Raw genomic sequence first — 26,364 nt, 5'->3', positions numbered from 1 at the left:
GAAGATCAACACGACAACATCTGTTACCTTGGTACACGGTTTCAGGGAGTGACTAAACAAAAGACAGATTCATGTTTTTCTCCTAGCCCTCTGTTTTCATCTTTACCTCTTGATGAATTTCTCTTTTTTTAAAAGATGAACTATCTGAGAACCAAGGAAAGAGATTGAAGTAGCCCAAAACTCAAGTGCAAGTCTAGAAAGCTACCTTGGCCTGTCCTGAGGGCGAGCATTGTGGTTGCTAATGCCTGGCTAGTGAATTGTTGATTTCTTGAGAGCTCGCTCCTCATGCTACCCTTATAAATCAAGTCATTGCTCAGTTACGCGAGCATGCTTAGACAAATGGCTGGGCAAAACCGCCTAGAAGAATGCCCTGGAAACATCTGTGTTATGGAACTGCACTGATTCTTCATGCAAGAATTAGGTAACATACAAGATGCATGCAAAACAGTTCAATTGGTTGTTTTTTCTTTTTTGTTGCCTTATACAGTCAAAACTGCCCAAGAAGACCACTCGGGACCGACAAAACCTTGTCTATGTGGACAGGCAGTCCACTATAGACAGGATCATTAATGCTTGTGCAATGGGAGTGGTTACATTGGCTAGGTGGTCCTTATGTAAAGGTGATCACTTGTACAGGTTTGACTGTACAATATGGAGAAGCTCTCCCGTTAAAAAGTTTTTGAGTATCAATGACTTTGTCTTTATCTTATCAACATGGTCTTTAGCAAAGTTCATGTCTTGGTACACTATTTCAGTGATTGAATCTCCAGCTTTAAATTTTTGTTCTGTGTTTGGGAGCTCATGATTTTTAGTGTTAAATCTGTCATTTTAAGCTTCGGAAAATACATTTTCATCAGTTTCCATTCCAGGACAGAGGAACGGGTCCTGGAGAAAGCCCAGATTTGTACATCAAAACTAGTAACCAAGGAAACAAATTTGCATGAAGTAAACTGAAGGCAATTATGGCTACAAAAACTTAGTATAAAATCCATTAATTTCTGCAGGAATTGAGTTCCACACTCACCTATCGGGTGGGTCTGGGGCCCAGTGGACGTCGCCCTCTCCTGACGTCGGCTCTTCTCTCCGTGTGGACGTCTGATCAGCCTCCTGCGCTCTACACGAGCCCTCCTGGTCAGGCACTGAGGGAAACAACAGCAACAGACAGTTTGCAAAATGCTTAAGGTGTAGCTTTCATCTAAGATCAAGGAGACACTGCGCGAACATGGTTAATCTGACGGAATAAATTCCATCTGGACGTCCTCATTCCCAGCAGAACTAAAAAATATGGGAGGGCGTCCTTGGAGTGGCAACTCCGGCGCCGCCATGCATACCGAGTTATTGGCTAAATGTCATAACAATGTATTGGGGGGCCATGCTCACAGGTGATCAATAAGGAGATATTGGCACCTTCCCTGGCTGTTTCATGAAGGATGGGAAAACGTTGGCACTTGAGCGGGCTGAGAGAATGCAAATTGACGTTTTTATCATCGGAAGATCTTTACTTCTGGACAGGTACTAAAAGTTCCATAATGACTAGATATAGGAGCTACCCGTCTATCAGAGCATGAAGGTTCGGGCAGTTGTCAGGTTGATTTATAATGCTGCTTTATCATTTTCATGTCTCATTTATGCCTGGGCTTCTTCTCCATAAAAATATCCAAATTTTGTGGAGGAAGGCACCGAGGGGAGCTGTTAAGCATGAGATAACCGAGAGATAAACCTCTAAGGTCGTAACATTTCAGGATCTCTTATCTCCCTCATTTGCTATTGGTTGAAATGCATGTAAAAATACATTTCTGGCAGTCTCATCATCCCCTGAATCACATATCAGGTATCTTTCAAATCACAGGAAAGTTTTCTCCATATCCACCGGCCCACAGCCTGGTAACATACATTTTCCTGCACGCCTCACTTAAAATGTCACAGTGCAGAAAATATGATTTTGACTCTCTTGCTGGCTACAAATCTCAACAACTTCTCCCCTCGAGCCTGATATGGATAATGGAAGAACACAGGAAACTCAGCTGTTATCTAAACCGTGTTCTGACAGTTCATATCTGCCCCCCGTGTACTTCCACTTACTGCACAAAATTCATGTTTCCTACACTCTCGAAGCTTTCTCTCAGTTCCATTCCTCAGAATACTTTTAAAAGTTTGCTCCTCTGAAATTCCCGATGGTATCTCTTAGATCCCTTTTGATAAGGGATGCCAAAAAGAGTCCTGCACCCAGGGCAGAACTTTCAAATGTCATGTAAGGAGAGATACAAATGTATGCGGCAGGGAAGATACTAGCCTGAAAGGGTTAGATACCCTTTACTTCCAGCCATGACGGCTTCTCTTCTGTTCCATCCTTCTGAATAACACAGAAAGTCTCCTCTGAAATTCCTGCCTGCATCACTAAGATCCCTTTTGAAGAGGAATGCCACAAAGAGAACAGCGCTCTAGGCAGGACTTCCAACTGTCAACCAGGAAGGGATATCTGACAGGGAAGATGCTAACCTGGGAGCGCTAGATAGCCTTTACTTCGAGCCACGATGTGCTCCTGGAGAGCACTTTGATTCCTGATAATGCCAGAGAAAGCTCGCCTGCAAAGAAGAGCTCCTGGTGGTACTTGTGTCCTATCTGATTGCTGGAAAGCTCACGGTTGGAACTGAACTTAATGTCTGCTTTAATGACAGGCATCGAGTAGAAATGGCAAGACCAATTTGAGGATTTGAAACTGTCAAAGGGCTTGTTTTTTGGAGGAGGGTTGGTTGCCATGAGGTGCAGTAGTGAGAATCATGACAGGAGACATGGCTTTTAGAGCACCAGACCTCTCAGGCTGGAGAGAGGGCTTTGCAGGCATAATCATCTCGGCATTGTGTGAAATAATGCAGTCTTAATACAGGTAGCCCACAAGAAATGGATAAGAAAGTTTTCCTCTTCCTCCTATGAACAGACTGAGAAATTTTACATTATTGCAAGTAATTGCTACTTTGTTACAGCAAAAACATTTGCAGAACAGTTACATCTTTATCGCCTATTCTATGTTCTATTTAGCCTCGCTCGCCTGAAGATACAACTGCCAGACACTAAAAGATAATTCATAAAGATGAAGAAAGTTGCACCACGTACACTTACAGGAGGTTGGCACGTACACATTCCCCGATGCCGTCTGGACCAAGAAGGACCCTTCAAACTCGTCCTCGCTCTCGGAGTAGTTTGTATTGCGAGCAATTTCCCCTGGAAGTCAATAGGTATCAATCAATACACAGATCAATACAGCCACACAAGTCCCTGTGTTTATAAACTGTTGAAACCTTTTCTTGTGAAATTCCTTACAAAAAAAAATGAAAATTGCAGTTTTCAAAGTTAGAGTCATCATTTGGGGGGTGGGGGTCTTCTTTTGTTAAGCGATCAATGACCTTTCTCTACCATGACTTGTGACCTAAATCCATCAATTGTTGAGAAATTGCGGAGGGCCCCTATAATCATGCAGACAGAAAGGCTGGAAAATGATGGATAAAGGTCATCTGATAGATAATAAAGGGCAATAGTTGTTACAAGTTGCTTTCAAACGACTTTCTTTAATATGAATATCTAAACCTCAAACAACGTTTGGAAACTTTGAGTATGGTTGTCATATCTCTGCTGTTCCTTTATGGATAGCATTGATTTTTTTTCTAATCATTGGAAACCTGGTTCATTTTTTGTCAAATTGATAGCCCATTTGTAATGATCATGCATTTGTGGGACAAGCACTACTGGCTGATTATGAGTGCTTCCCAAGTAAAAACTCAAACTTCTGAACGTTTTTGATAGTCTTACATACACAAATATGAGAGAACACGAGAAGCTTGTACCTGACATGCTGTGGGGCGTGTCCCCAGGGTTGGGGGAAGGGGTGGAGGTTCTGGATACCGGGGAAGCCAGCTCTGTTGGACCACTGGGTGATGAGGGGAGACCTGGGGAGGAAAGGACTCATCCATGAGTAAAAGTACTATCTTCTCCCATCTTAGACTATACTGTACTGTACATAGTAGACTTGTACAACAGTTTCAATACTGGACTAGTGTAGCAGGCCAAAATATACCACTTGCTAGAATATACCTGGGTACATTCTGGCCTGTTACATCAGTAAATACTGGTCATTTTGAATCTGGAAATTCCATCTTCCAAATATATGGGGTCCATACAGTATTACTGGAGGCATTTCCCCCAATGATAGATGGAATAAAGAAGACCTTAACTTATATGATGCAAATTTGGACAAGACCAGTGTTTGTACACTCACTGCACATGCATCAAAATACATACATGCCAACTTTGCAGGAGACAAAGCTTCAACAATCTAGCAGGCAAGTTTGTAGACTAAATGCAGGAAAGCACAGCTTACTTCCTGGATGTTCCCAGATTGCAGAAAGAAGAGTTAAGAGACATTAGTATCCACACATTTTTGCACCCTTAGACTTAATGACTGCTCGGTTCTTTTTTCATGAGAAAAGGCATCTGTAACCAGGAGACCAATAAGACACCTTAAAACATTATTAATTCCATGTCATTTAGTACACCATCATTAGTATTCATTCACCTGAACAGGTTTATACTCATAAAAAAACTTCACCTTAATGTTGTCTCATTCAACATTTATCATATCCTGTATTTCCACCTACCTTACCCTCCAGCATGCAATATAGCATTGGTACATATCCCTGTCAGTTTTCAGTGGCAGCCTATGTTTTCTTAATACCTCCTACATCTCAAGAAGTACTCAAATATTCATTTATGATCCTTACTGCTGAGCTCAGCATAGCGTGAGTTTACATTAAGAACCCATTTCTCTGATGACCCAAAATGAACCTGAGGGCAGATATCCCGGGTATTTAATTCACAATGGGAAGATAATGATACCATTTCCTTGAAATTACTAAAAGCTTATAACCACAGGGACCAAAGTCAAGTTCAATTTGCAGCCCCTGTAAGACACAAATGGAATATTACAGCGAAGATTCCCTGGTGCTTAATTTGCAATTCGATTACATTATGATTGCCTTTTCTTGAATCTACTAAAAGCCTGCAACCAAGGTGACCAAAGTGCATTTTATAAACCTTATCTAACTCCCTAGGTATTTCTGATGACTGAAAATGAATGTTATAATAAAAATTCTGGGCAACTGGTTAATAATGATTGCATTTACTTGAAACTATAAAAGCTGGAAACAGAGGAGACCAAAGTCAAGGACATTTTGTTGCCCACGCACCACCCAAAAGGAATATCACAGCAGAGATCCCAGGTGTTTAATTCACAAATGGTAGATAATGATCTCAATTTCGAGTAAAAGCTTAAAACAGGAGAGCAAAGTTAAGTACATTTTGTGGCCCAAAGGAATATTAAAGCCAAAATCCCGGGAGTTTCATTCACAATTGGTAGATAATGACATTTCCTCAGAAGTACCAAGTCAAAGTCACGTACATTTGGTAGTCCCTATACACATGATGATCATATCTTCTTTGAGCAATAAAAGCTTAAAACAAAGGATTGGAAAGTCATCTACATTTCGCAGTCCCTGTATATGCACTCGACCAACCCACAACAGGTGTCCCAGCTTGACTACAACACATCACGCTGAATTTAATTCACTTCCAGATAAATTGTCAGTCCCGGGGGATGTCCGCCGTACCGCACGTTGTCCATTTTCTGCTACGCCGGAGCCATTACGCAAAATAATGATCTCCACTTTGTGCTATTTACGATGTTACCATCATAACTCGGCAATCATTTTAATGAACTTGCGCTTATTATGGGTCCCCGGAGATGCTAAGCAGCAATAGCTATTGTGCATTCTGTCCGACTTCGACAGGTTACGAACAAATCCTCCCCGTAGCAATTTACATTTGACATTACAATGTCATTTAGCGCACACAAAATGGCAGTACATCACAGGAATGGAGGGGAAATCAGCCACGATTCTGCTAAAATATGACGGCAGGTTGTGGGGTGTACTTTCGCGCCGCCGTGCATCTTGCAAATTGGATTTATAACTAAGTTCCCCAGGGTTAGACGGCATTATCAAAATGGCATCTGCACACACACCGGGGATTAGGGTTCCCCGTACCGCGCCTGTGATGTATGTATCACAACTTGGGCACCAGGTGTTTCAAAAGCGTTGTATACACTCTCACATGAAATATTCCACTGCAGCGAAATCAATCTAACGTTGAGAAATGTTCCGCACATACGTGATTACACACGCCATTACATGGCCGCTTCCGAGCATTGATACGGCAAGACTTTTGGATGAATATTCATGGTGCGGCGCGGCACTCATGCCTGGTGTGGTTGCTATCCCCATGATGGATCATTATCCCCCCACAAACATTTGCATCCTGATTTCCAGGCATCCATCTAGCTTTGCCAGCCCCTGTCACTCCTAATGCTTTGACAATTACAACCTAAATCTCTCTCGTTTTAGCCCATGACAAGCCCACACATGTCCCAACCATGCTAAATTGATCGTTGCAGACATTGTCCCCCATTGAATATGTGCAGGTTTGCTTTCAATACTTTCAGTCCCGAATTAGAAATGCCAGCTGGCAATTCATAACGCTAATTCACACAAATCAAGTACTTATCATGAAACATCTGGAATTCTACATGTTATGAATTTGGGGCTCCACAAAGGCTGATTTTCTGGTATTAATCAGAGAAAGTGTAGAGCACTACACATATCTTATGGCTGTTTTTAATGGTGACAATACAGTCCCCAGAGGTGCTTATACACACTCTTAAGTACCACAGCAGTTGCTCTTTTGTTGCATGTAAATATTGAACTTTTGGCTTTAGGCATCTGAGTGTTTCCCCATTTCTCTCTTCCTATTTGTTGTAACTACTAATTCACTTCAGCTTGTTTGGATTAGCAAAGGCATTATGTAACTCAGGGAAACGGTAAAATCAGAACGTAATAAGTGCTTGCTCACTTCTGTGTTTGCGTATAGACGCAGGTGGTTTAAAGGTTGGCTAAAAACAGAACAAACAGAAGGGTTCTCTATAACACACCACAGTACCCTGATATGGGCGCACCAGTTTAACTTCTTACTCCTTAGATTTAGAAAATTAAAGTTCAAAATGAATAAAAAGAGAGGGCTAGGTTTTTGCCTTGGTGTACATGTATCTAATTCTAAGGATCAAACACACTCGATTGCAAATTTTCCTGTCTATTATCATGTTGTCCTCTCAGTTCAATTATACCTTAAATGTCTGGGAAGCAAGGAAATAACTTTGTGTGGCCTCACACACTTCAGTATCCTTGTGGGTGTCACGTATACCCAAGGGAGGGACCCCAACAGGTAGAATATGAGCACATTTTGCAATGAACAAATGATAGCCTAGAGCAGTGCTTCATATTTGATGGCTGACAAAACTGCAACTCAGACATATTCGGTATTGACTGGGCTCCCAGGCTTAGGGGGAAACTTAGCTGTTATTTATGCTGATCAATAAGAAATATCTGATTATTCCACGGAGCAGTATGAAATATAAATAATATAGCAGTTATGCTGCCAGAAACTTGAATCAGGTCAGAAAAGGTGAATTTTTGATTCAATTTGATTTATACTTGAAGTTGTAGCTGGTAGAATGAAATAGCTTCATTCCCTGAAATTTGCTATTCAAATCACGTCCTGGTCTTATACTTTTGAGTACAAATGCACACTACTGCCACTGAGAGCTGATGGGGAATATTGTCATCCACCGCGCACCACAAAAAATGGCGAATGGCGAAACTCACGACAATAAACACAGGTGATGATGTTTTCAACGCTACCTGCATCGGCCATGCGGTCGCCGCACCCCTCCAGGCCCTCGTTCTCTGTGTCCGAGGAAAGGACGGAGTCTCTCAGTGGGTCGCTGCTGCTGCCTTTGTTCTGGTGCTCCCAGTACCGCATAGCCTACAAAAGAGAAAAATCCACATTACATATTACAATAGGGTTAAAACCTCACAAAACCCCACTAACACATGTTGGAGAGATGAGGGCATATACATGGATGCATGTAGATAAATATAAATCTAAGGACTAGAAGTAACACAGGAACACTAGTCATACTGTTATAATCCCTTCTCAAAGCCTACAAGGAATATCTCAAATATATATCACTCATTTCGATATGATAGGGTTCTCAAGAAATCTGTTGGAAAGACGGCGACTAAAACATACATGAGCTAGATAATCACTGAAACCCAAGCTTGAAGGAACTAGAATGAGAATGATCAATAACCAGAAATTCCACATCAATAGCATAACTTTCATATTCAATATAGAGCAACTCAAATTTACACTTCAATAGTCAACATCTCGAGAAAGCTTTCAAAAGATGCGTGTTGGAAAGATGACAGCTGAGAGCCTGTGACACGGATAGAGAACTGAACTCCAAGGGCTGGAAGGAGTCAAACATATGAACACTAGCTACAGAAAGAACAATCAAAAGCTACGAACCTCTAGTTTAGCAATCAAAAGCTAGGAACCTCTAGTCTAGAGGGACTCGACCCAGAAGAGCTAAAATTCACAATTGTCTGGAAAAGGACATCCTTACACACATTAACGTTACAGCCTCAAGACTTTCTGCAGCACTCCCTCTGCCTTGAACCGTCAGTCCCAGATTGGTAAAAGATTCTGAAAATTCAGCGCAAACCAACCTACCCGAGCAACAGGGCGCTGCGTCAGTTTTGTCTGGAGGCAAGACTGACTGCTGGCTTTTGTTGTGTCCTTCTCACTAGCACAATGAGGCTGCCGAGGGCACCCCGCAAACTGGTCAATTTGGGCTCCAATTACAGATTTTCAACGCCTTAGAAACTGTCTGGGAGAAAGACTGAGGACTCTGGAAACAACATAAGAACAACAGCAAGACGTCCGAGTCTGCTGACCTAACCAGCCGGGCGCCTGTCTCTAAGTGAACACTACTACTGCAGAAATTCTGTCAAGCCTTGAGGCCCCAGCTAGCAACGTATGAATGAGGGGGGAAAATCAATTATTCTGGTGAAGCAAGTCTCCAATACAGTTGCCGCCTCTACCTTTTTATCTCCCCAGAACCACAAAGAGAGATGGAACTTGTGACTTCCAGCAGCAAGGCTTGTGATAGGGGTTTGGAAATTACTTTGGTAATAGCCTGTCTCTCAAGGAACTTCGGTATTACATCTTCAAAGCTCATTATAATTCCTAGAAGGTAAGGCATATAATATCTGTAGCCACATAATCCAGATAAACGCTGTGCATAGACTCTCCGACAGTAACAAATTCAGTACACTTCAGAGGGACGTAAGAGCTCCGGCAGAATGAAAGGGGAAATAAATTGACATGCATACCGTGGGTCCTGGGTCGGTAAGCCTTCTCCGCGAATAATTTTGCACAAATTGCATAATAGAGACAAACTATATGTACATCTACTGAAAAAATTAGACAAAAAAAGACGGACGATCCAGGGGAAACAAGATAGGAGAGTGTACATAGGAGAAGGAATGACTTATGGGGAAGGGTTTCTATCCACTTGTACCAGCTGGGACCCTTATCTACATGCACATTTTGTACATATGGGATGAAGAGGAAAATAATGATATGTACATCCATATGAAATATGATGCATTGCAGGCTCAACTGCCAGGAATCGCTTAACACCATATATTTATTTTTTTGCACAAGCTGGAATGGTAAAAAATTCATCAAATTATATCTAAAGAGAAAGGTAGGTGAAATAGGTGAAATTAGAAATACATTGTTCTCGCTTACATCAACTAATATTCTATGGGTGCATTTGGTATCAAATACAAACCCAAGTTTCATCCACTTTTAAGTGATAACCATACCTCTTACAACTGTTAAATACTCAACTGCTGAAAAGATAGGGACTACATTACCTGAATGTATCCTTTCTTCTCAGTGGAGGGCACAAACAAAGAGAGAGAGTACACTCATAAGAAGGGAAAGAGTGAAAGTACAGACGAGATATCATCACAAAGAAGACTACAAGTAGACCATCTTGCTGCCAGCCTTTCTGTCAATTACGTTACTTCTTGGCAAAATGTCGGCAAATTTGCATGAGAAAGGGCAGAAGTGTCCGCATGTGGACCTGGCAGTTTCCCAGCATAAAGGCCTGGCTGATAAATTGACTTGATACAGACCCATACTTCCAGGCGTTTTGAAACGAAGGGCCTCACATTTCCTTTTAAAAACCCACAGCGCCTGCAGGGAGTCTACTGTGTAGGGACAAAAGGCTGCGGCCATATTGATTCGTCCACGGTCTGTTAGCTAAAATCACCTCTTGATAAACTGGAGGTGTTTCTGCCAAATGTATAACTGTCCTCTTTTCACACGATGGACTTGTGGGGTGTGTGATATTTACGTGATACTCACAAAGCGCACAAAGCAGTGGTGTGTACACAGGAAGGCACTAATGCCTTCCAAACAAATATTTGCTGTGAGATCATCCCCTCCAAGCGTAGTCTAACGTATACTGAGACGATTATTCCTTCCGATGAGTAACTTTTACCTACTTTCATTACAAGAGCCTCTTGAGGTATGGAAAAATTCCTTTCATTCAGAAGTGATGAAACTTTGCTGGGATTCCGTTACTCTAAATGGCAGAATTCAAGCGTAACACATGGGGTGCTTTGAAAGGAATACCTTTTGCATAACTAAGCACTTCCTGACAAAAATGAATGGGCAGCTCTTGGTTACTTTGCAGAGGTCGCTGCAAATGACTACAGTACAAATGTGCCTGGCTTCAGTTTACTTAACATCACCATCAACAAAGGTCGGAATGTCTGGTATTGAACTTTTTTAGCACAGTTCGATCACCGCAAGGTTTTTGCGTGCCGAAATTGTTAGTTGCCAGGTCCCTGTCAATCAAGGCTTCATCAACCGTCACATCCAAAACAGGTTCTTTGATGTCGGAGGGGAGGGAGGTTGCATGAAATTATACACTGTAGCCCGCAGCAGGCTTCAATCAATAAACCGATGATGTGGAAGACTTCTTTCTTGACGTATGTTCTCGGAGCACGTCTTTATCACTGTCTGTCGGTTCCTCGGTGGGCGTGCATCTTCCCCCGCTGCACTAAACAGATACGAGGCCCGCACGGTAGGAAGAATAACGGTTGTCAAAAAAATCAATTCATCTTCGCCTGAAATGCAGGGGTTATGCATGTGTGATGGATGTTGTCCAAGTTGGCCGGGAAGTGATGAGAAAAGCCATTATTCTCCCCTAGTTGGGAAGAAGTTGGCAGGAACTGGTTTCCCCCAGCAGGATATATAACTGCACTTACCACTTTAGTAGAAAATCACTGGTAGTAGTACCAAACAGAAATCTGACCATTTGTCTTTCAGCAAAATTTCTCACAGCATCCATAATATTTACCCTTAAAAAAAAAAGCCAGTTTCTACAAGGTTTCATTACTGAAATAATTCAATAAAGTATGATTGTCCTAGTTCTGGTCTAGGGAATTAGGGTCACTGACATGAACATGTGCTACAAGCTTCGTAACTGAATTAAGCAGAGCTTGCTAAACAGGTTACACTGATAATGGAATAACAAGCATTGTCGATTATTTCCCCTGAGGGTTGTTAAAAGTGAAGTTTGCCAAGAAAACTTTCAACTATTTGATCCCAAGTTTGGAGTGTTTTTACTCGTTGTGGCAGGTTTTCTCTGTTGAAAGGAATGCCTTCCCCTTGTGCCTTTTGTATGTTTTGTAGTACATGAAAGGATTAAAAAGTGCAGCTGCTCAAACTGAAAGGCAACATGTTCTTCTTGTGTGATGGAAAAAGGCAGCATATGGCTCCTGCCATGCCTAGTTTGCATTCTAAAACTAGTTATCAGAATAACATTAAATCTAATGAAAATTTCATGTTGATGGTTGTTATTCTGTTATAATTTCCTGTAAGTAAAACAGAGTGTCTCACAGAAAGGAAGAAAGCAGGACTAAAGGCTCCTGATTATGAGTTGGCATTTCTTTAAACAGTCGTTATGGGGTTTTCTCAAAGAGTAACATTAGATCTCCTGAAAGGTCCATGTCTATGGTTGTTATTTTGGTGTAATTTCCCTGTAGTAAGACTAAGAGTACTCAACAGAAAGGAAGCGTTTCAGGTAATCCAATTGGAGAGGTGCTACCAGACAAACAGAACTCATCAACTGCGCAAACAAACCAAAGGAAGGGTGTTCAGTCTAGATTAATGAAGTGAGTGAGAGAACCAACCTTGGCGAGTTCGTCCAGGTTGGAGTCGAAGTTCTCCCCGTCCGTGTCCTCGTCGCCTTCGGCTCCACTGACAAAGCTTGGAATGTAGGCAGCTCCGATGTCCGCACTATTGCGTGGGCTGTTTGCGGTGAGAGTCACATCCGTGCCTACACATGAGAAAACACAGAGGAGAGACTGTTGTGTGAAGCTGCACAGAACTGTGTCAAGTTTTTGTGTGTTCTCCACACGGACTGCCCAAGCCTGTGTACTTTACACAAATACTGGTTGTTGGTCCATCCCCCTGCCCTGTAATAAGGTCACACAATAGGGCATGTACCATTAGCGAAAATGGGGATGAGCACAAAAACAATCATTGATTATTTCCTGAGTACACCCTTGAGATGTTTAATCTATTACCAAGAGGGAAATCTTGGGAAGTGGCAATGTTCTTTATTGACTTCAAGTTTGTAAACCGCAGAAAATGAAGATTGGAATGTTGGGTCCACAACCCAGGAAATGTTGGACCTCTTGTGGTCACGTTAGTGTCAGGGAGAGAATTTCCATGACAATCGGGTTTCCTCAGCAACAAGAAGAGGCCTGGAAAACCCTATGTCCGTTGCACAATGACGGGGCTTCATTTGCCATATGTTGAGGGGGATCCTGGGTTAGAGCATTCTCCAGCCTTCAAGCCTTAATCACAGTCATTAAGCATGCAAGAAAGAGGACGGAATCTACTAAGCTACAATCAGTGCAATAGCCTGTATGGTCGGACAAATCCTCCCCCCATAAGACCTAAAAGCCCATGTGCCACATGGTACATAGGAAGAGTTAAAAAACTATCTCTGTGGAAAAAAGGCCAAAGAACAGAGATAAGAGCTTTTAGAAGCCCATTCTTTGAAAATCAAAGACTGGTACAATAGAGGCACTTTTCCTCTGGAGCATTTGCCAGATGTTGCAAGTACTTTGTTTGAATACCTTTGATATTGACTGTTTAATGTTTGGTCTATCACTGGTTAATGACTTGTGGTAGTAGCACATAGTGATAGAATAGAGTCATTGCTGTCTGTAACATAAAATCCTACATTTTCATCTACTTTGCAAGATGGACCCAAAAATGATAAAATCATAACAATCATGATTCATGAGATGAATCACTGTAAGATCTAAGCCAAAACAAAGTACTTCTTCGTCAAAGCTTTTTAACTTGCAAGATAATTGTCAATAATTTGGTCCATTAAGATATGATTTAATCCTACAGAGTACTTTGAAGGTCTATCTTACCCTCAGGCAATAGCAATACATCGCTTATAAATGGTATAGGCTTAAAGTGCTTCTACGGAAAACAAATGCACACAGCTTATCCCACAGAAAATCTTTCCGGTATCACATTTCATAGTCCAATAACAAATCTTTCTCTTTGCTCAGCGTGCCCCAGTCCCTGCGAATCTAAATGCAGATCCACACTCAAGTTAACATTGCTGGGAAAATCTGCTGCCATTTGGATTCCAACAGGCTCCCGGGATCGACCCAGAACATGATTACACCCCATTGAGGGCCTGCTACAAGTGGATCGCTCTCCATTCTCCAGCACGCACCAAAAATATAGAGCCCCTCTGGGGTTGAGTGGAATATTCATGAAGTTGAAATATATCGGAGAGATTAGGGCGCCCTCTGTTTGAAAAAACATGAAATATTACAAAATATCGTGGTGATTTCAAACTAGGGATTTGGCGGGGAAAGGGCGTATGGCATGTGTGTACAATAACTGTCAAAATTGTCTGGGATCGCGTATTTGGACTATGTATCAACTGGCATATCTGCCCTTTTATGTAATGTACAAGCTTTTAAGGTATGCTCTGGCGGCTGGTTGTGTTACATCAAATGAATGCTCAGGATTATATATGTATATCCTAAGGTTAACCTCCTTGATACAAGCAGGTGTTCAGACAGAACATCCTGGAGACGATAGATGCCTTGAAACTTTACTGTAGCTACAACTACCAAAAATAAAGTTGATTTCTTTCACAAAATGTTTGTATCTTTGCTAAATGTCCATATAACACTGCAAATCTTTCTCAAATACAAAATCCATAATTATTCAAAACTTAGGGTTAATTTACAGAAATTTCAGAGGTTCAGGAGTACTGTATATTTCTTCCTACAATTTTAAGCAGCTCTGAAACCCTACATTGTGGAAGTCTAAAGTCATCTTCATCTTTAACTTAGCAAATGTACAAAAGTCACCAACCTGCACTAGATCTGCTTGTCCTGTCTCCAACAGCAGGGTCATATCTGTCGTTGTATTTGTCGTATTTGCCATATTTCTCATACGCTTTAAGAGTCTCATCAGAACTATATCCACACGACCTGTGTTCACTATACTCGTCAGCAGAAGAGCTGTAGCGAGCAACCCTGTCCCGAGGCAGACTTCCTCGTGATCTGTACTTGCTCCGTTTCTCCATCTTGCTTCGCTCGGTAATTCAAATCCCTGTTATGTACAGTACTTGTCACGTCGTCAGTCGGATGCTCACTGCAACCACATCTGTCTCATCAAGTTAGCAGCAATCGGTAGGAATATCTGCAGAGAGGAAATACAAGAACAATTCATATTAGAAAGGCTAGTCAATGAATAAAAACATATCATCTCAGGAACTTCAATCAAAATCAGCACTTCTCAAGGATGGTCTAAATCATTGACTTTCCAGCAGTAAAGACAGTAAGAATACCTGCAGGTGAAAATTCCTGACTAGAAAACCTATCAAAGACATATGCATTACTGACTAGAAAAGCTACTATGTTATCACAGACATTTGCATAAAATGGCTAAAAGATGCACCAAGCAATAACCTGTTCAACAAGGTTCTTCTACTTTCTCTATGAAATGCTACCTGCCGCTAAAGAACAGGGCTAAAGAAACAGATGAGCCTGCATCAAAAACAACATTGTGTAAGGATACACCAAACAGTAAAACCTTGGACCTCAGCAAGGTACTTTCAGGATATCAAATTAGGACGCTGTCCCACGTCTTTGAAATGCCACACCTCCAGGTGAGCCGGTCCAAGGGAAAGGATGAGCCTGTTTACTTCGACCAGCCTTGAGACTCAATCAGCGGAGAAGCACCGGCAATTACCACGCTGAGGAACGTCTCACAACACCGCAAGGTCAACGGTAATGACTCTTAATGAGCCATGGAAGCATTCCACTGAATGAGGAACAATAAACTCAGGCCCCCATTTACTGCGGCCACACTTTTTACAGCAGTACCATGTAGTCCATCATTTCTCCTTTAAGGTATCAATCAAAGTAGGAAGAACGGCGCATGCTGCCATTACAGGTGGGAATTTTTGCAGGCAAGCTTAAGAGAACACACAGACTCGGCGGCTACAAGGCAATCTGGTAGGTAATTGGTCTGTATGATGGAATTCACCGGCTGGAGAAATTCCTCCTTTTCTACATACAGGTCAGAGCAAATGAAAAGCACTCCCCAGCCAACCTCCCGCCAGCTGGCACCTTTTGGGCGGTGGCCCCTCCTTGCACCCTAAATTGAAGGTAATCAAGTGTTAAACAGTATTCCCCCTACATGTTCCAACAGATGGAGGATGGAATGATCAGCTCCTGAATTACACGCAAGGATGGGAGCCAAGTTGGTGGAAAATGTATACATGAGAGCAGCAGGGTGTGATGTCTCATCATCGCCAATAGGCATAAATCTCGAAGCAATCCACGTTTAAAGGCCACTCTCCAAATGTCAGCAACATCCTTCTGCCACTTAATTCACAAGCGAGGGTATAATTGATATTTGGCACGTCTCGTATTCTCCCAAGAAATTCTAGGGCCTGGAGATTCCAACAGAACCTGTCAGGCTGTCAAGTTATGTTTGAATATCTTGTACCTAAATCCCCAACATACACTCGTTGAAATGTCAAAGTTTTGGGTTCAGTGTATAAACCGTGCTTGATAAAACCGTCACTGTCATGGCCCTGTCACCATCAATACATCACATGCTTTCCTGGCTGCCTACCAAGAGAAGATAACACCATTACTCAAAAACACACCGAGCCTGTGGGGAACTCCTTTCCTTGCTTCCTAATAACCTGTTGAAGTCTGTGCGCCAGTGCGAAACCTCGTCACAGAGTAACGCATCCAAACTTTTGACACCTAAACCTCAAAAGACAAAATACCTGTAAGACTTCTTGTACCAGCCTTGACTCAGTGGCAACCCTAACCAGACAATACCCTTTGCCTACAGCCTTTAACGTATACCAAAAGGACAAAAAAACTTAACACTAAATCTACAAAACTTATGAAAATGAAGATATCTATACAAGAACAGTGAACCATGACAGAATCTTACCATTTTGAGAGAAGCAGGCACTGCAACAAAACACAATCTATACCTTTCGCAAGTCCCAATACTTGTCCTTGTCACTAGCGGAAGCGCACGTTGTCCTGAACACCTCACCAGCAGAAGATAAAGACATTTAATGACCCCTGTCCAGACATATGTCTGAACCAAGGACAGGTGACAGAATATCCGTCAAACAACCCGCTTCCCCTCGCAGCCTATTGTTTGCCTGTCTCGCAAACAGTACCTGCCCTTGTGCAACCATCCGCACCCCTCACTGTATCAGCTCGCAGATAAATCCCAAAGGCAAAGGTAGACCCAGGGCAAGTAATGAAAGTATTGTGGCAACGATGATACAAGCCTCCAAGCAACATCTGGCCTATTAGAGCTTCAACATAGCAACACTCGATTCCTACCAACCTTCAAACCTATCTGTTACAGGGAGGGCGTAGAATTAATGGCCGAACTTGCAAGTATCATAGCTATCGCCTTAATCGAATCACCTTGTGGTGTTTTGTAGCCTTTCTACCATCTATTATATTGCTGCTGCAAACAGATTACAGGAATTAAGGTCTAGATCATGCAATATGTATACACTTCAATTGAGTTAGCTGGTAATGAGAAACATTCAAAGCCGTATGAGCTTTGGTAATGAGATATCAAGGGGGAAGTAATGGTTGACTTAATCCAACTTTTCTTCATTTTTGTCCTTGTAAAAGCTTGATATGAAAAATTATTCGGTTCTTTGGTTTCAAATGCAATCAAGATGAAATGGAAGATCGCTCTGGCTTTCGTGTGTTCTTCTATATCAAAACATTACAATGACTTAAACAACCAAGACTAAGATATGATTTGATTTAAGTTTTGGGGCAACATGACTACTACATTTGAGGTTTGTTCAGCTTCACTAGACTGGCTAATACTATGTTTCTAGCGTACTGTATGATCTTGAGTAAAACATATCTGCACAGTTTACAGCCATGTTTATAGAAGTACCCCCAGCAGGATATCCTAGAACTGCAGGCCAGTCAACATTCTATCAGTCTCATCGTCCGTGCCATCCCATTCAAAAATTGATTCTTTTAGTGCACGCATTTAAAATCGTTACACCAGGGAACATCCACCATTTTTGCGATTTTTTTCTTTAGATCTACTGCAGAAATTTAACAACTGTGGAGAGGGAAATTTAACAAATCCAGAAAGAGAGCTACTTCTTGATGTACAGTACTGTAACTATGGCAGATGGACTAATTATATGATCCTTTTAATGGAGCCATTCTTTCCCCATTCCATGACTCAAAAGCCATCAACAGTGGATCCCATAAACCCGTGTTAACACTTATCAGCTCGGTTGCAAGCCACAGAATGGCAGACAACACAAGTTGATTGGAAAGATCTATTGGACTTGGCAAAGATGTTTCAGAAGGGACTCGTCAGTTTGGCCATAGAACCCAGTAAACAGATGGGGTAATCATTCTGACCGGTGAAATAGAAATATATCTCAATCCTGTTTAGCCTGCAGAAAGCTAGTCTTTTACTAGCGGTGACAAGATAGACAGATGCTGTGTACAGTGTAGCGCTTTCATGTACTGGGAGAAATTCCTCTTGCTCTTTCAAGCGAGTATAATGAATGGAGGACCACAGTTTAACATCCACTAGTCCAAATGAGTGCAACACTTTCCAAGAGAAAGTACAAGATAGACAACTTGTCCTCTTGATCTTCTCGTAGTGACTCAATAAACAAAAATACCCAAAGGTAGAACCCTGCATAATCATTGGTACCTGGTTATGCATCTTCACTGTCTGAAAAAAGTCTAAGATTAAACAGCAAAATGAAAAGGATCTACACTTGTGCCAAGGCTTGAGTGATATGCTGGTGGTACTGTTTTAAAACACAAGAGCGTAACCTGGCTGGTTACGCTCCCAGCCAGGCTACGCTCTCATATTTGAGAATTAAATATTTAGCAAGCGTGACATGGCACTTCCGAATTAATGACAACAATCCTCTTTATTGACAGGCTGTAATCCCTGCCATAATCTGACCCCGACAATTTTCAGGTCGCCGTAAATCTCCACCAACCTGTTCTCATTATCACACAGCCCGACCCTGCACCTGTGTAAGCTGAGGCTGAACTTTGGGCAGGTAGCCATCACTTTCAGTACTGCAAGACGTTCCCAATTATCACAGACTTAACTGGAGTCTTCCTTTGGCTGAAACTAGGATAAACTTTACTTTTCCCATCACAAGCTTGTTTGCCTTGAATTCAGTCTGAAGTCGTCAGGAAATCCTGGTAGTTACACTTGGAGCCTTTCTTTCTCCTAAGTGACAAATGATGTTTTCCAATCACAAGCCTACAGTTTACCCAGAATTACAGCAAATTCAGTTAGAATTTGTAAGGAAATCCAGGTAGTTTGGTTGGATTCCCTTGGTAACGACCGTACTAACCACACAAATCCCTGGGCAACATTTGCAAGTTTGGAGGGGAAAGTCCTGTTTACCTGGAATTACTCTAAATTCAGTTAGAATTTGTTGGGAAATCCAGGCAGTTTGGCTGGTAACAACCAGGAAAACAACCTAAATCCTTGAGACAACGTTTCTATGAGGGGGGAAATGGTCCACCTGACCCAAAGCCTGATATCTCACAAACAGGATGCCAGGCACAGGTGTTTCCTAGCCGATTGAAGCATTGGCTTAATCCTCTGCAAATTATACATCACAGTGGCCCATACCCCTGCACACACCCAATACTGTAGTTAAGCGGGGTAATAACTATACTCAGCTCCACAGCCCTCAAGACAATACCCAAAGGGCAAAGGGTCTTAACAATAACGAGTATAATTTCAGGCTTTCGTTAAGTCTAACGACTCACATCGTGGCTATTGTTAGAAAGTAGATAAATGCTACCTACGTTCTAGGCTTCCATATCGGTGTCGTAACGAGCACTTTGATGACCCTTGCTTGGCCCCAAGCTACTGTTGTGGTTGAATGCCGGGATTGCACCACCGACTTATTGAGAACTGGAGGAATTTCATCTAATTAGGACAGGTTATCTAGCAGGTTCCATCGATGTCTGCTAATTGGGCCATGTGTCTCATTATAAAGGGGAAGAAATATGTCAATAATTGACCCTAATCTGCTTAAGCGGATTGGGGGGTTGGGTCCTGCCACGATAAAGCATTCTGTAGGTTCCGAGAGTTTGCAGTTGAACTGAGCTCCGCCCTACGCGTTTACTCCCAAACAAACAGGTAAACAGGAGCAGTCGTCGCTACCAGGACCACATGTCAATCACTACTGATCTACAGACAAGCAAGAAGAAGGCAAGACAACTACGACTGAAATAGTAATGTTATGGCCAATTGGGCTAGCTAACGAACATAATGAAGAAAATATTGGTTTCTAACTGCAACCATAATACATATTTCAAGCATACCGAATGAAATTTACCACTCTATCCTCCACTACCTTGGACATACAAATAAGATATATCATTCACCTAAGGTTAAAGAAATCTTCTCAACAGTTTTGTAAAACATACTTTAGCTTCAGTATGTCTTATCGTAACGGTCTGGACTCCAAGTGTTTTCAAACGTAATGGCCCAAAACATTCCTAATGGTAAGACATTCAAGAATTACCAACAACACTTATACCGAGACATATAGGCCCTGCTTTATCTCGGTAATGCGTACTGTGTCAGTTTGAACAATGCCAAAGCCGTTAAGCAAACAACAAGACAGCCAGGTGTAAAGGGCTATGGTGACATTACAATCGCTGGGATGGCCTCATGTATCTTCAGACAGGGCACTACCTGTGGACAGTGTCCCATGGGTGATCTTGTGAAGCATCTGCCTACTCTGGACAGTGTCCAACCTGTAAGTGGGGACACAGATAGTGCGAACTTCTTGATGCTTTACAGTCAGTTACTTGCACATGATGTATCACCATGGAATGGCCCTTTACATCATGCAACAGGACAGCTAAACTTGGGCCATGTCCCATGTGCCTTCATCCATAGCACAGGATTACTCTGGATTCTGTCCAAATCTAAAGTGGGGAACATCTACTAGTGCCAACTTCTTGATGATTTGACACCAGTTCCTCCCTTCAAAGTCAAGGTGAAGGACACTACTGGTGATAACCTGGGGTTGTTTCAGGTTAACATAGGCAGCCGTTTACCATACTTATGCCTTTAAAAACATATCATATACATTGTATACTCAGAGAGGCAAAAGAGATCTTGGTTAAGTTGACATTAACTAACATAACTTCCAGCTTGCACTCCAGATTTTCACTGTGCCCAAACATTTATGCAGAGCAAACTGAAAACGAATTTATGGAACCAGCAAGACAGTGACTTCATCAGGATTCCAAGAAGCATCATCACCAGCGACGCTGAAGAAATCCATATCGACAAAGCTCCGCGATACGACGGAATGGTGTTGGGACCGGGAGATAAGCGTTCGCATATTGGGTGAGGGCTCCCGTCTCCATCACCTGCCAATTTCCTGGTCAAGCCTTCTCATTCAGGGGACAGAGCTCGCCTTGATCCATGGACGATGTCAGCCACTGTTGGCAGGCGTAATCCCGTGGTGGACGGGAAAGTTGACGGAATTGACAGGAATCGTTCTAACAGAACTATCAACCCCAACAGGTCTTTGTGATGGTGGAGGATTCATGAATATCCACTATGCACAAGTCAGTGCTGCACGAATCTTACATTTTTTTGCTGGGGATTCGTTCAGGTGTTTCAGGGTGGACTCTCATTTACATATCCTAAGTTTCAAGTCATTCCATTGATCCAGGGTTACATGAATTGAAGTTGAATATTGTGCAGCACAGGCTTGTTTCGAGTAGATATTCATGAATATTTACAAAAAAGGCTCAATACATGTTATATCAGACAAACTTGGAATCTTTAACAATATGGTAAGTTAACGACTCATCATCCCCAAGAGCCAGTAATTCCAAGACTATTACTACAGTTATACTGTAATAAGCGTTCCTAGATTATACAATCCTTTGAGTGCAGAGACAAATCTGCAAATCCAAACAGGATTACAGATTACGTCTTCTATCGCACCTAGAGAAGATCGCCTTCCCTGAGACTTGATTGACTTCCAGAAACAGGAAACCGGAGCAATTTTCATCACTCATCCAGTCTGAGCAAGAACAATACAAAGGTGATTACCAGTCCCACCTTGGGGAACCTGCATCCTGCGGCTCTTCCGCTTGAAAACAGAATTAGGAGCCGCCTGGGCCAAAACTGCATAAATCATACTTTTATTCCTGATGTGTCAATAGCTATGGCTTGTCAGGTGACTGAGGAACACTAATTGTAGAAGAGATAGCTACCTCTATTGAACATTAAAGTTGACCATACATAAGACTTATCTCACCTGGGTAGTGAGCCATGTAATGGTCTGCCTGGAGCAAGAACTTGTTCCCCCCCAACCAACATGATGACCAAGAAACTAGATCAAGAAAATTACAAATGTGATAAAAAATGCCACCCATAGAAACTAATATAACTACAACGTCTTCACAATGGGAGTTGGGACTGAACTACCAAAGCAGCCACCATACAACCTAAGGCATATGTGAACCAAAGCTTGCACTTTAATGTCCTGTGTCTCTATCGATACAGTTATGCAAGGGGCGCACCGATCTTTTCAGGGAAAAGCTCAATTATCAGGAAGACTGCTATCCATCCTTTGAGCCTCAAAGGTTGACCACACATAAGACTTTATCTTTGCCAGGGCAGTGACCCATGTAATGGTCAGCCTGGGGCAAGAACTTGCACTGCAACAACAAGACTGAATCAGATGTCTTCTCAAGACACACTCAGAGGACAATCAGACCCAGCAATCTTCTACAGGTCCTAGACTGTCTCATACACCACTTTAAACCAGAAAATAGAAGCCATGCCAGTTCAGACAAACAGTATCTATTTCATCAGCTGGTAGCTAGACCAGCACACTCTCAGACACCATGACTCACACCCTAAAACATCAGCTTGTTTTTGTGTGGCAGAAATTAGAGCTGATGACCATTTCTGGTCCCCACCCACGACTTCCTCTTACTCTACTTTCCTTCTCACTTTTCTCAAGTAAGCTCACAAGGTATTTTCAGATCTTTAATTTTGGTACTTCTTTTATTGTAATCAACAGCATGTGCAGCTTTCCTGTGAATTTGTATCAGATATCAAAGGATGGTCCTGATTTGTCCCACAGACATGTGGACCACCCTGCGCCTCTGCACCAGGCTCTAACAAGGCCTGTCAAGGTCTGCTGACAGAAAAGGCATGGACTCCAAGCAGATGTTGGGAGGGATGATCGTAATGTTCTGTAACTTGTCATATTTTGTTTTAGATATAGCTGGACATGTTAGCCAATATTCAAATTTTCTCATCTACGTGCTTGCAGATTATGACAGGTACAGCCCTAGAAGAGCATCTCTAGATTGTCCTGAACTGCATTTAAAGCTATTAACAAAATTTTGTACATAACTTATTTTCGTATTCAAAAATATTCACCTGAAGTTAGCCCTTCTAGGACATTGACTCATAATTTTACCCAGCTGAGCTTTGGATGGAAAAGTGAAGTTGAAAGGGTTTGGGCCAATCTTTGACCTTGAAATGTCAGAGGACACTAAATACCCCCCAATTCAAATAATAGGAACTATACTGATGATAAATATTGTTGAAGTTCAGATTAATTTCAGCAAACCAATGACCAAACCTAGGATGACCGTGATGACCATACCTACAACTAGTCTGGGGCGACTTCTTCCAAACCAATAATTATTCCTTTATCTGAAAGTCTGGGGTTACACAAATGAGCTCCCTATCTGATTGAAATACTTTCCTTCAGATAAGGTTTCTAATCTATGGAACTAGGAGGCAAATATCTGGTTAACCAAAGAACAGGGAAGGTTGAAGGCAAGGGCGCTTAGCTGTGGAGGAAATAGTGCAGACTGATTGGCCGCCTTTCAAGCAGTGTGTTATGACATCATTTCCTGTTAAATCACACCTGTCCAGAATTAACACAGTTAACATACCTTTTAGGATTCTAAAGAATCAACAGATACAAACAGATCCAATTGAATGTTACAAAGAAAAGGAAAGAATTTGCAACAACTTTGATAAGCACCACCCGGCCTACTGCCAGACATCTTGACCACCAGAAACATGAGTACCATGTCCTGACTAGGATACAAAACTGTATAGATAGTGGTGCCGTTTCTATGCCAACTATGCCACAATAGTGTTATCAGGTCTGATTCAAGTGCTGCAAAGGGAGGGAAACGGTACTTAACCACTTTGATCAGCGTCACCAGACAGACATTGATGTCGACTGGTCAAAAACACTTGTAAGACACCATGTTCTGATGTGAATACACAAGACTGCATGGATACTGGTGCCAGCCATGTCACAATAGTGTTATCTATTATCCTCATCATTTATCACACATGCATGTATCCTCTCATCATACGCTTGAAATGAAATCCATCGCTTCCAAACCAAATAACAAAGAAAGGAATCCCAGCCAGAGCCTGTAATAGAGCCAAACTATTCAGGCATGGCTCTTCCACTTCCCTTCCCTCCCAAAACTGACTGACATTCTGCTGCTATAGAGTTTCCTTTATCTGATGCTGTCAGTCTTTACCAATCACCACCAGTCATTCAAAAACAAACCCTCTGTAAGGAAAAAGCTGGGGCTATTAAGAGAAGAATAGACTTATATGTCACTCCTCTCATTTCCATCGACACCGGTCAATCAACACATCAATGGAGGTCGATAAAAATTCATGCCAATGGAGGACAAGTAACCAATCCATTAGTTGTGGATTAATATACAATGACAGTATTAAGGCCATTATTTTACACAGCAGTGCCGTCCCTGTGTCCTGACTGTCAGGGGATAAGGGGTTCACAATGGCACCAAATCAACAGTTTCCAGTCTGTTGGGTCGATGCTGAGCAATTTCGACTCCGAAAGGAACTCAGACAGTCTAAGTATCTCAGGAAATCACCTCCACATTCTTGAGCTAAATGAGGATTTCTAATCCTCAATGTCAGCTGTCATATTAAAACATCTATAATTCATAAAATTGATCTCATTTGACCATCTGTGAAAAGCAGAAGGAAACAAAGATAGATCAAGAATTTTGTCTGCTGGAGTTTGTAAACAAACACAGGAAGGTTGAACCAGATGATGGCAGTGTTTATATAAACCCAGTCAAAATTTCTCCAGGGCTGTGTTTACAGACAAGCAGGCAGATTTCTCCTGTGGCTGCTCATTTTGCTGGAGGAATGTTTAGCCTGGAGGCAAGAGAAACAGAAGGTCTCTCTGTGAGCCTTGGAGCATTGCTGTAACCATGTCACATTGGGCCATAAGCATAACACAAAAGTGTCTAGCCTGGGTGCAATCGTAAATAGTTCAACCTGGACTCCTGTACTCCCTCCCTTGAAAACTAAGGGAGCGAGTACGGGAGCTTTGGTAAATCAACTAGGCTTGCCTCCAGGCAACAAAGTATCTGCAAATTAGAGAAAAAATATATAGAGAGAAAGAAGAAAGTTACAAGTAACAGAAGCTCTCTCTGTGAGCATTGCTGTAACCAAGTCACGTCAGTCCACAACACCAAGGTGTCTGCAAACTAGGCTTGTAGAGAAACAGACATGATTGTAGACTCCATTCCAACACAACAGAGAAAACTTTTTCTCACTGAATTTTCAACCACTGGGTTTAGATCATAATGTAGCTACTAGTCGACACTAATGTAGATCATTTAAAATTCTATGAATTAACATTTTCCTTACCCGATGGAACTGTGAGGGTTGATAACAGAACATATAAACTCAGCCCCTATGGTACAATGTTAGTTTTTGTACCCCCCAGTTATCTTTAACTTAGAAGTGAAAATTCCATGACAAAAAAAGGCTTTCACTTTGTTTTGACTAGGAAAGAGTTTAAACTGGTGCAACTGAGAGGAAAATGTAGTTCTGAGCCAAAAAGGAAGTAAGGAAATTGATATCGGTCCCTCCCGACTTTCCGCTGCATTTCTCTTCAGCTACTCTGCGAAGGATGTTGCGAATTTCCGAGCCTTATCGCCGACGCAGCGGCTACCAAGGAAATGTCTAAGCACGCAGACTTACTGCCCTAAAGCCATGTGGTCTTACCATTGCTCTGGTAAAATAAGCCCCAATTTCTCAAACATCTTAGGAATATTCTAGTTGACTCTCAGCAACTATATGACTAATCTGAGCAACTCTTGAAAAGGTATGAATTGAAAAAGAGATTCCTCAAAAGACAAAGTGAGCATTGTAACTTGTCAAAAAATCTCCATCTCTAGTTGACAAGATAAGGTAAATGATGTATTTCTTTGTATTTCATTTGCGAGAAATATCACAAAATACTGCTCTGAAATTCATGAAAGGTTTAAATAACTGAGCATGCAGTCAAAGAAATTTGACATTGAAACTTTTAACAAAGGTATGACTGGAAAAGAACTAGGAATTCCTCAAAGGACTAAGCAGAGCCATTCTAAATGTTCTGCAAAGTCTGCAGCACCTTGTGCACAACTGCCTCACAAAGACAACATTGATTTTCAGTACCAATGTTATTCTCACAGCCACTGCTCGAAAGTGAGTTTTAAAAAATCCATAGTACAAACCACATTGCAGCAAGGCAACCGAATCCAGACAAAAGTGCTCCCTGGAAATCCAATAGTGCCAGAAATCTGTGTTCATCATGTTGACTCCCTGCACAGACATGAGTCATTGGAGGGATACAGCTGTGTTATTTCCTCCCCTTCCCTGAAGAGT

General features: G+C 41.9%; 1 protein-coding gene across 11 annotated transcripts in view; it reads right to left on the bottom strand.

Moving 5' to 3' along the window:
* Positions 1 to 26,364, bottom strand: part of LOC136436665 (teneurin-3-like) — a 191,299-nt gene that overhangs the window by 20,822 nt on the left and 144,113 nt on the right. For 7 of the 11 annotated variants that reach the window (XM_066430836.1, XM_066430844.1, XM_066430843.1 and 4 more), the window contains 7 exons: positions 14,446 to 14,775; positions 12,219 to 12,364; positions 9,888 to 9,902; positions 7,767 to 7,926; positions 3,843 to 3,944; positions 3,115 to 3,222; positions 1,025 to 1,139 (listed from right to left, as the gene is read on the bottom strand). In XM_066430836.1, the coding sequence (XP_066286933.1) occupies positions 1,025 to 1,139; positions 3,115 to 3,222; positions 3,843 to 3,944; positions 7,767 to 7,926; positions 9,888 to 9,902; positions 12,219 to 12,364; positions 14,446 to 14,659 (860 nt within the window). In that variant the 5' untranslated portion in view covers positions 14,660 to 14,775. Of the gene's footprint in view, positions 1 to 1,024; positions 1,140 to 3,114; positions 3,223 to 3,842; positions 3,945 to 7,766; positions 7,927 to 8,676; positions 8,798 to 9,887; positions 9,903 to 12,218; positions 12,365 to 14,445; positions 14,776 to 26,364 lie in introns of those variants that run through there. The other 4 variants (XM_066430839.1, XM_066430841.1, XM_066430840.1 and 1 more) reach the window with 4 other exon arrangements.

The sequence above is a fragment of the Branchiostoma lanceolatum genome, chromosome 6, assembly GCF_035083965.1.
Source record: "Branchiostoma lanceolatum isolate klBraLanc5 chromosome 6, klBraLanc5.hap2, whole genome shotgun sequence".
NCBI classification, from domain to species: domain Eukaryota; kingdom Metazoa; phylum Chordata; class Leptocardii; order Amphioxiformes; family Branchiostomatidae; genus Branchiostoma; species Branchiostoma lanceolatum.
Note: the sequence above shows the minus strand (reverse complement) of the source record. Positions and strands in the feature narration are given on the sequence as shown.